Source organism: Corvus kubaryi, unplaced genomic scaffold, assembly GCF_017639235.1.
Source record: "Corvus kubaryi isolate FWS band 111438036 unplaced genomic scaffold, C.kubaryi_AGA036_p1.0 37394, whole genome shotgun sequence".
NCBI classification, from domain to species: Eukaryota; Metazoa; Chordata; class Aves; order Passeriformes; family Corvidae; genus Corvus; species Corvus kubaryi.
Genome location: NW_024581133.1, coordinates 16,770,049 through 16,781,402, shown reverse-complemented (window position 1 = coordinate 16,781,402; position 11,354 = coordinate 16,770,049). Strand labels below are relative to the sequence as shown.

At 38.7% G+C, this 11,354-nt stretch overlaps 1 protein-coding gene across 3 annotated transcripts in view; it reads right to left on the bottom strand.

Moving 5' to 3' along the window:
* Positions 1-73: 73 nt before the first annotated feature.
* Positions 74-11,354, bottom strand: part of LACTB (lactamase beta) — a 20,201-nt gene continuing 8,920 nt past the window's right edge. For 2 of the 3 annotated variants that reach the window (XM_042039778.1, XM_042039779.1), the window contains 5 exons: positions 10,137-10,203; positions 7,683-7,873; positions 6,995-7,340; positions 5,523-5,688; positions 2,561-3,197 (listed from right to left, as the gene is read on the bottom strand). In XM_042039778.1, coding sequence (XP_041895712.1) covers positions 2,654-3,197; positions 5,523-5,688; positions 6,995-7,340; positions 7,683-7,820 — 1,194 coding nt within the window. In that variant the 5' untranslated portion in view covers positions 7,821-7,873; positions 10,137-10,203 and the 3' untranslated portion in view covers positions 2,561-2,653. Of the gene's footprint in view, positions 3,198-5,522; positions 5,689-6,994; positions 7,341-7,682; positions 7,874-10,136; positions 10,204-11,040; positions 11,138-11,354 lie in introns of those variants that run through there. The other variant, XM_042039777.1, reaches the window with a different exon arrangement.

Here is an 11,354-nt window from a genome sequence, read left to right as displayed (position 1 = left end):
TTCTTTTTATGACTCTGAAAACTCATATACGTCTAGTCATTAAAATAAACCAAAAACCTGATACTGCAACTCGTTGCATTTGCAAGGTAAGTTTTATTTCAGTTATTTCAAACAGTGAACATGTAATTACCAGATGCAGAAGGAGGTGTTTGATACAGAAACAGGTGTACCAATGGAATACGCGTGCCTTCTAAGAAAAATAGGGGTTTATGTCAGTGCCACTCACAACAAAGGTTCACTCACAATTAAGTCTATCATGAAAGCTGCTCTTAATTGACCAGACAGTTTCCCACATGAAATGCCAGCCCATCAAATCACTGGTTTTAGAACAAAGTAGCAATATTAATTTTGACCTGAATATATACGCTAAGGCCAGATTGATTCCTACTCGCTCATATCTCTGCTTTCTCTACCCTAAAAGATAAGAACTCATGATTAATTTAATACCATAGCAGAGACTGTCAGGGACCCATTTTGTTTCAGGTACTGGAAGATGAAATTAGAGCATCTCCAGTACTGCGCATGTGACATCAGAGGCTTTTTAAAAGCCTTATTACAGGAGATCAAGTATAAAGAACATGGTATGCAAATAAAAAATTGGTGGCTAAACATATTCTAAATGGGGAGTGAGACACTGTCATTAATATAGTGGTATTAGCAATGCCTTAGTTTTTACCCTTACTCATTTTCATACATCAAATATTTACATTTGTTAGTGTTCGCTCATATGCAAACAAGTGTAACAGTAAACCTACACCTTCTACATTCTCAGCCTTTGTCTAAATTCACACACAACAGTGAGTGAAACTTGTTTTCTCCCAAGTATACAAAATGTTTTTCAAAAACAAGAAATACCATTTGCAAAACAGGGTATTGTACAAGACAAATATGTTAAAAATCCTGAAAGTGTTACTCTTCAGATTTTCTGCATTTAAAACATTATGTTTGATCTATTTCTATTCAGGTGTTCAACACAAAACCAGAAGTTCTTATTCTCATTCCCTGCCTAAAGCTAGCATTCCTGCTTTTCCCCAGCTAGCAGGTGCTCAGGACTGGGGGAAGAACCCCAGTACTTCTGTATTGGAACTGTCAGACAATACCAAAGACTTCAGAGAAAGAGGAGATAATTTATTGCCTGACCAATGAAAGTTCATTCAGAAGGGTTCTCTTTGTTGTGTTTACTGATTGGATACTCTTGAGATAAAGACAATACATTATTAATGAACAAAAAAGTGAAGTTTTGGTGAGTGGGCCAGAAACCCCAAGCAAACAATTTTTAAGGCACAAAATGTTATAATTATGAAGAGTATACTAAACTAGTCCTACTAGCTTCAATTTAAAATGTAGGTGAAACACTGACCCCTCAAAATACTAAATTTCCAGGTTTCTTGGTCTTAGGTAATAAATATTACCATAGGCATAGTGGGAACAGACATGGCAGCATGCTGTATCATCACAGGGCAGGTAACAACTATGAAGATAATACTAAAAGCATTAGTTCGGGAAAGAGGCAGGTAGGGCTACCTTCTGCTAGCTGCTGTCCAAAACATCTTGCTCCTTGAATTCAGAGAAGCAGAGCTGCTAAACAGTGCAGGAAAGGAAGTATTGAAACCTTTCCTGAAAGATACTTCTACTTTGTCTCAGCCTGGAAATAATTGTCTGATGTAACACAGGGGAAGTGAGGTGGAGGTAAATCTTTGAGATGACAGTTGCCACGACCATGTTTGGTTGGTGAGACTTCTACTCCTGGCTTCAAGAATGGGCTTTAAATTGTACTGAGTTATTTAAGTTCCTAATTTGTGTTTATAAAGGAATATTGACACTACAGAATACAGTGCCATTTCTGCCTACCAAGTTAGCATGTGTATCACTCAAAAACAATGAGACAGTTTGACAGCTTGCCACATTGTGCTATTTGGGTGGATCTGGCTCTAGAAATAATACCTTCATTGCACAGTAAACTAATTTCACACATTCTCTGTGTCCAATAAAAATGGATGGGAGAACATCTAAACAACAAAAAGATATTTACTTACATTGCTCTAGATTAATTCTTTTCTAATGCTTAATCCACAGCTCTGACAAAAGCCTGCTTCTGGTATAACTCTGCATTCTGGAGGTAGCTTCAGGATTTGGATTTTGTTGGTTTTTTTAAGCAAGTAAGGAAAGTGCTATGTGAAAACAAAAAGCAACGGTGATACACTTTTTCTTTAAAAAGTAATACTGAACAGTTTTGGCAGACTGGAACTGTGACAATAACAGGCAACATATTTGTGTGTTCAAATTGAGATGTGAAATATTTCTAAAGTTTAACATTCACGGTAAATAATTTGTACTTCTTAGTGCAAAAAAAAGCTATTTTTTTAAAATCTTTGTCAAGTGTTTCACTAGTTGAGAAAAATAACCTGCTAATATAATGATAATTTACACAGGTACTACAGAAAGTCAACTTTGACTGTTACATTCTCATTTTCTGTAAGTTAGGAATTTCCCTGAGAGATGAATTCCAGTTAGACATAAGTTTAGCACCACTAGCAGAGGTTAAGTGAATTTCTTATGCTTTTTCTTCCCATATTCTTAGTGATACTGAAGTCCAATTACACCCTTCTTCCTTTGTTTTTCAGTTCAGTGAGTTGAGTCACATACATCTCTTTTAGTCTGTATACTGTGCCCATTTTTCTTTATCGAATTCCCTTGCAATCTTTAAGGCGGTGCTGTTGAGGGAAACCGATTGCATATTACAGATAATAGTGACAATTACCCCTCTTGGGGGTGCCACTGGCCAAGTCCCAAGAGCTTCAGGGTCCAGCTCTTCAGGCAGAATGAGGAGGACACTGCTGGCCCCCACGGCCCCCCCGGTGTGAGATGCGTAATGTCTCTGCTGTCTGCAGCAGCCATACTGTTGGTTTTTCTCTACCACAGCCCAAGCCATGGCATATTTACCATCCCTGTCCCACGACACTTCTGTTTTTGGCACTGGGGTCCACATCATTGCAACTGTGCCTGGCTTGAGGTACCCTGGAAGAAGTTGGTCATTCCTGTTTTTAAATTGTCCGGCTTGATAACTGTACAACAAGGCATTTCCAAATTTCAGGAGGTCACCTACTGATGACAAAAAGCCACCACCAGCCCACTTGTAAGAGTTGTCCACATATGGTGCATTTACCAGCCGTCCCTTTTTGTTGTAAACGTAACACCTAAAATTCAAGAAAATTCAACTTGTCATTCTCATATCCTGTGCACAACTGTTTTAAGCTGCCCTACCTTAAAAGAGCAAATTGAGCATGTATTAGCTTGTTCTCACTAACATTTAGAGAGTTTTTAAAATATATTTTTAAAATATATTTATTGCAGAAAAATCAACAAGGAATTCAGACAGAAAAACAAAAATTAAGGTGATTTCTTAGGTTAGAAGCTTAACTTCAATAAAAGTACTAATCCTGCTGCATCTTAGGATATACTAAGAATAAAGACAGGATACAAATAAGAGATGTGACAGAAATAAATAGATCAGCCAACACTGATTTTTTTAAAATCCCTGTACTAGATATTAAGTGTTTTAAAGAACAAGGAATCCTACAACTAAGGCTTAGGTGACTGCTCTGAGACAGTAGTTTCCATTTATGGCTGATTTCCCCCCACTGCCCCATTATGGTTGCCATACTCTACAACAAAGCAAGGAGCATTAAAGTCTTGCATAACACAAATTAGAAACTGCCAACCAGAATTGCAGAACAAACTATCAGGAAAAATACAACAGAAGTGCAGAACAAATTATGCTTTTGAAAGAAACAATCCAATCATGACTTGATTAATTTCATACAACATATGGAAAGGACTGTTGAATAAATATATAACCCAAGGAATTTCAACCTTTGGTCTTTAGACCAAATAAGGTCCATGTACTACTTGGAGAATTACGAAAAGGAAAAGCCCTACCTAGATTGTGCCTGTATTGGAAAGCTTTTTAGCAGACTTCTGAGTAACTTATAACACTGAAAGTCAGAGGTTGACACAAAGGAAGAATGATGAATGGTCCAGGATGCAAGACTATCATCAACTCTGACAGTGATTTAGTATCTTGTTATTATTATATTTACTATCTTGTGTATTATTATCCCCATAATGAGTTTTTTGATCACGGAAAAAGCCTGTTACAAAGACATTGACTTATACCTCTAAATATCTAGAACATGGATTTTTAAGCATTTTCCTATTAGATAAATATAGTATAACCAAACCATTAAACAAACCTCAACACATCAATACATTCTATTTTGAGGCACCAAGCTCCAATTTGTGGAAGCAAACCCACAGTTTCAGCATCAATCAGCATCTCAGTTTTGCTTAACAGTAAGTACCTATAAAAAGACTCCCAGAACAGCACCTGTCCCAATTCTTTGATCCCTCCCATATTTCAGTTTATAAAAGGATGAACATACACACATTTTATAAAGCCTTGACTGTACAAGGTAACTTACAACTTATGATAACTTATGAGAACATCACTATCATCCAGATGAGCCTCTGAGTCTATACCTAGAGAGCCTCTGAAATTTTGCAAGCAAACTAAACACCAGCACAAAGCATCTTAAAATAGAGCAGTAAAGCTGTGCACACACACACTTTCAATATACACTTGTATGTACTACAAACCTCAGATTCAACATGTTCATCATTCTTTGAGAGCATTTTAGAAGCCACACTTTTAAAAAGTCTGAGTGTCATTTTCATGAGACTTTTACGACAACCTGCTTTGTCATTCAACAGAATTCTTGTCCCACACCAAAATTTAACAGGGGAGTCAATAACCAATTGCAAAGCCCAGACAGGAAGGTCAATAAAATAAGAGAGAGCCAGACAAGAAACCCTAGCTTGATCCACTGTATTGGAATGGATTATCCAGTTACATAAATTTTTCTGGGTTTGTTGTTGTGTGGGTGCCTTGTTTTGTTTTTGTAGGAGTTTTGGGGGAGGGGGGTGTTCTTTTTTCTTTTCTATGTTAAATTATTTTTAAAAATCAATTGGTAAAGGATGTTCTGTGTTAAACAGAATTTTAATTCTGGCCAAGATTCACACTGCAATTTGATTTATGAAAACCTCGTGTTATTGTGAGACTATTACAATTCCATGGAACTCTTTAAATGCCAGTATATTAAGCAAACCATACATTCCAATATAATGTCCTAATACTCCTTGTTTTACTTTATTTGCATTTACGTGCTTACTTGTACCCAAAGTAAATATAAACTTCAAAGTCACCCTTATTACTCCCCTCACCCCCCATATTCAAACTTAGAATGGAAAATACTTATTTCTTATTCTGTAATTTTACGTGCTAATTACAGAACCAATACCATGGCATTGCAACCAGCTACATGACTAATGTTGAGGTAACATACAACACTTCATTCAAATGCCTGGGAAAAAAAAAAATCACACATTCTTAATTCAGCTGACTTAATTAATATAGAAAGGGCAACAGTTGTTGTGGAAAAATTAAGAGTTCCACCCTTGTTTACCTTGCTCTGTTATATATCATTGCTTCATTGTCATCTAGGACAGTTGACAGCATATCCAAATCACGAAACATTTTCAGCATATAGTCTGTAAATTTTTGTCCTGAAGCTCTTTCCACAACAGCACTTAAGAGAGTAAAGCCATACGTTGAGTACAAGAACTGACTACCTTGAAGAAACACAATGAGAAAGGGAAAAAAACACACATTAGGTGCATGATGCTTAAATAGAATCATATCTGCAAATAAAACTGCATATAGCAATGAATAATCAACCATTGTTCATCCTAGGCCTAGGAAATTCTGTACTGCAGCAGACACAGATCCTGCTATGAGAACAGCACTAAAACCTTCCAGGGATCTGTATGCACAGTCAGGTTTCATGCCAAGATATCAACGCTGACATTTAACATCCTTTCCACAAGATTTACCACACCAGGTCTCACAAGGATGTCTGGATTTGGAAAGCTGACATAAGCCATAAAAGACTTGTGTTTTAGTGCTTAAAAGACGCTCAGCTACTGTGACCTGTTTGTGTGTCTATACCCTGGAGAAGGGAAGACAACAGCAGTACTCACGTTTTTCAACGGTATTCATCACTTTTAGCACAGTGTTTCCAGTTCTAGAATATCCCAAAAGATTATATGAACACAAACATGCATATAATTTAAGACAATAGAATTTATTTACAAAACAAAGTTTCATTTTTTAAAAATCTCATCCTTGTGCTAATGCCTTCTATGAAACATCTACATATTGAGCAGCTGCTGAAGTGCCTACAGTTGAGACAGATCTCTTACTTGAAGTGGTTCCTAGAGCTCTCCAAGACAGTGTTTAACTTCTCCCTCTTCCTATCCCTCTCCCCTTAAATGCACATTATTGTTTATCAGCAATGTATATAATTTACCTTAACCTAACTCATCTAAAACTTACACCTGAAGTTCCTCAAAGTCCTCTCTAAACTTAATTTAAATAATCCCAAAAATAAATTACTTCAGTAATTCTGTGATTGTATGTTTTTTCTGTAGACTTTTTTTTTTTTAGGTCTGATTTAGTGCCTCAGTCAATTTTTTTATTTCTGGCTCTTATCTAGAAGGCCCAGAACATGACTACAGCAAGTTGGTATCTGCTTACAAAATACTTTGTAGATACAAATTTCTTACCAGAATTATATTCTGCTTTAGCATTTATAAATCCAGTAACTAGTATGTTTCAGAGCACTTACTGCTCCTGGGAGAAAAGTCTTATACATATATATTACATGACCAGATGGTTTGTGCAGAACAGACCAAGTGCTTCTCTGCTGAGCTTTTAATGGGGCACATGAAGAAAAAAAAAGGGAAGGGAAGCAGAACAAACCAAAACCCTCACACAAACACTCTTTACTGGACTCTACTATCCTCTTTATTGTCAAACTATTTGAAACAAAATTCTCACCAGAAGAACACATTTTGGTCTACATTAATAGAAACTCACCTGGTTTAAAGAACAAAGGATCATTTTTAAATATCTTCAGTGATTCAATCACACTTTCAAATTTTTCCTTCAAATAGTACTCTTCCTGTTCAAACTCCTTGTCTTTCCTGCCAGGCTTTGAATTTCGGCTTTTTGTCTCACCATCATGTTCTTTCTTCTGTTTGACACAATCAGTTTTTTCCATCCCTTTACCTTCTTTTTCTTTTTGTTCTTTATCCTGATGGGATTTTGTTAGCTTAAGTGCTCTGTTTGCCTTTTCCTTTTCTTCTTTTACTTTTGTAATATCTTTTTCATAGTGACGAATCCCACTCAAGTGTGAAACTAGCAGTCTTGTGGTAATAGTGACCTAGGTAGACAGGATAATGTGAGCTCTCTTCATTAAAAGACGAACATTAAATCACCAAAAAAGTAAAATTCACCATGACAAAGAAGAGACAAAGGTGTAAGATCTTTTAAATATCACATATTAAATGCAGTTAAAAAAAAGAGTATATATGCAGACACTACACACTCAACATAAAACTGAAGATCCAAATTTGCTTTTTTTGACCAGGAAACATCAGTACTTGTCTAAATTATTTTGAGTGTTTTATAGGAATAGGTCCAGATCAGGCACCTGTACACAAATAGCTACGTAGTGACAGGAACAAAAATTCAAAAAAACTCTTACCAATAAAAAACTACATACCTTTTCACCCTCGTAGACTTTTTCTGGAAATTCAGGGACATATTTCTGCACTGGAGCATCTAAATCCAGTTTCCCCTCTTCCCACAATTTAGCAACAGCCATCATTGTCAGACACTTGCTGATACTGGCGATGCGCATGATGGTCTCTGGCTTACACACCACGCGGTTCTCTACGTCAGCATAGCCCAAGCCTTCAAGGAAAATAAAAGCACTCTGGTAAGTACTTTGCACAGAGACATGCTGAATTAATTATTTGCAATAAATTAGATTTACTGGCCCTTTAAAATATTTTTCCTCCAGCTAAACTGGGATATGAAGTATTGGACTATCCCAGCCTCTGCTTCAATTCAGTTAATAACATACTACATACTGTAGTAGTAGCAGTTAATCAGAGCCCACTGGATTAGCCAATGGCATCCCAAGTTGCTGATTAAGACTACAACAAACATAATGATAAATGAGATTGAAGATTAAGCCAAAATTTATACTCCTGAGGTCAAATATTCAGTGTAGAAAACCCGAAGAGACCAAAACCTAGACTATAAAATAACTGACCAACAGTCATAAACACTCCTTTTATTGTTCTGAATTAATGGCTGAAGCAGTAAAGGGTCTTATTTTATCAATACAGAAATTGAGAGAGGAAATCACTCACAAATTCATAGCAATTACCTGATCTGTAAGGTTTCACAAAACAGAGGTGTTACACACAATGTTTCAACATCAATCAGCAGGACTTCAATTAAAATGCAGCTTTAACAGTCTCTGTAACAGTGTTTTCCTATGTAACCAACCCACAAGTCTGGTAGCAATAACTGGAATTAATAAGGCATTATCAAGCTGCCAAACTAGTCCTCAGTTTGAGCCAGGTTTGAAGAAAGTGCAGGTGATGTTGCAGCATAAAAGCAAGAAAATGCAGCAATGACATATTTGCAGTTTTCAGCATAAGAAAGGCCTGCAAGCAATGCAAGCACCTCTGTAGATATAAAACTGCAGTCTAACAATGAACTGCTCAGGCAAAAAAAACCCCAAACCTTGACAAAATACAAGAAATAAAACAGATGACATGCCAGTTGCCCAAGACCCTTTCTCTTACTTAGATGCTACTCAAGTGCATGGTGCTTGTGAATGCAGATGCTGTTCCCCCAGCGAAAACCTTCCAAACCTCACACCTGTTCCCATCAGCAAGAAAGCAGCTTTAGTACTGTGGTCACTGAATACATGCAACTTACACCTGTTCCTATTTTGCCCCCCATGAAGAAGGGAAGATGAGACCCAAACAACCCAGAACTCTGCTAGAGCAATGTTACCACTCCCAGGTGCCTTATCAAGGCCCTGTTGTTCTCTATATCCATGTGCAGCAGGGAGCAGAAAGCTCTGCCATGGCTTATGCTCCCACATGTAGTGGATCTGGCAGTCCTGCTGATAAACCACTGGCACTCGATCCTTCAGGCACTCTCCTGCTTGTCAAGGAGGGGATTCTGCGGAAGTCCTATAAAAACTTCCTTTTTCATTGCTAGATAATTTGAGACCAGAAAAAGCTATCTGATTTGAGAAAGTCTGTGATGAAGTTTTAGCACAATTTTCTTTTTAGGCCACATTATAAAAGGTATCAGAGTCTCTCCAGCTCACTTCTGTCATGGTGAAAGAGCAATTAAAACCCATAATCAGCTTTATACATATGTAAAAATTAATGCAACAGCAGACTATCGAAAGAAAATTACAATCTTACTTACTAAGATTTTTTTTCTTCAAATTCTATAAAACATAAATGAAAGATGTTGCCATTTACTACTACCATTTTCATTGTCCAAAAGACCCAAAACACACTGGATTTTTTGAAACTCATGAAAATATTTCTGAGAACAGATACAGATTTTGATGTTTTTTTAAACATCAAATGTCTACATGACAGGAGAAGTACTAACAGACTCTACTTAAAACTAAACTGTGTAACCAGAAAAATCCATTGCAATTTCTGAAAGGATAGCACCTATCAAATCCCAGTACCTTCCCAGTAAAACGACACCTCTGCCCACAAACAGGAGACAGGTCACCAAATGTGAGCCATTATTCCTTTGACTATTAAGGAAGTTCCTGTGGGGAGAACAGTTCTTTACCTGCTACATACAGTGCTACCCGACCACTGTACCGCTCTATGCCCAGAATACATTCAAAGGCTAATCTGAAAAATTAATGGAAGAAAGCTTCTCCAATCTAACTGTTGAGACATACTAGCATATTCTGGAACTTAACAAATTATTACTTCCGGGAAATGACTGAAGTTTACCAAGGAAGGTGTTATTTGATACTCCCCAGGCACCTGTTTCTGCCTACTGTCCGGAGATGGAACATAGATGAAATCCCAGCCTGATTAGCTTGTCTGAATTGTTCCTTTTTCAAATGTTGATCAGTGCTTGACAGCATGCACAACTACTACTCCTACATACTAACCTTCTGACCAGACTTCCTTTCCATCTACAGAAACTCCAACTAATATACCTGGGATTCCTGCTTCATCCTGCCAAAAAAACAGAACACATTTAGAAGGATCTTTACAGTTAACAAACACCTCCTCCCAAACCCTTGAACTGCAAAAGCTACAAAAAAACTACAAATAAACCTGTGTATTGTTGTCTAATTATAGTTGAAATTTTGTTATGTACCCGTTTGGCTGAACTAGTACAAACTGCTTTTGCAAAGCTGACATTTTAACTCAGCCATTGGGAAAAACGTAACTAACAAGAATAGCAATGTAATATTTTTGCTTTAATAATGCAACTAAATTAACAGGATTTAACTAAATTGAACAGGACATTCAAAAGAAACAAAACACGACCGAGTTAATATGCAACCGGCAAACTGCATCACCTAGTGGCAGGCAAGATTTCATAGAAGCTTCAGCTGCATTTTCAAACTAACCACAACGTGTTTTTTAAACAGAATCACAGAATATCAATAGCCTGAGTCGGAAGAAACCCCAAGGATCATCGAGGCCAACTCCTGGCCCTGCACAGGAGAACTCCAAGAATCCCACCCTGTGCCTGAGAGCGTTGCCCAAACGCTCCTTGAGCTCTGCCAGGCTTGGAGCCGTGACCACTTCCCTGGGGAGCCTGTTCAGTGCCTGACCACCCTCTAAGTAAAAAACTTCTCCTAATATCCACCTAAACGTCTCCAGACATAATTTCCTGGCATTCGCTCGTCACAGAGAGCAGAGATCAGTCCCTGCCCCTGCGCTTCCCCTCATGAGAAAGCTGCAGCCCGCAGTGAGGTCTCCCCTCCTCCAGGCTGAAAAAAGTGCCCTCGGCTGCTCCTCGTATGTCTCTTACCTCTCCTTCCTACAGCCTTTAAGACCCACCTTGTTCTCAGATACCCCATACTGTGCCACACTTCCACAGACCCCTGTATCAAGCTGGCCTAAGCCGCGCCAGCACCGGCAGCCTCCAGCGGTCCCCCCGCTCAGCACCTTGATCCTCCGCACCAGGTCCCTGCTCCTCTCCACGGCCGCGCCGAAGCCCCGCGGGAGCGGCGGCTTCTCCTCCCGCCCGCTCTCAGACTCGCCTCCCGCCGGCGCCGCCCGGACCCCCAGCGCCAGCCCCAGCGCCAGCCCCCAGCCCCAGGGCCGCGCCCCGGCCCCGCCGCCCCCTCTGCGGGGCGCGGGGACCCGCCCGG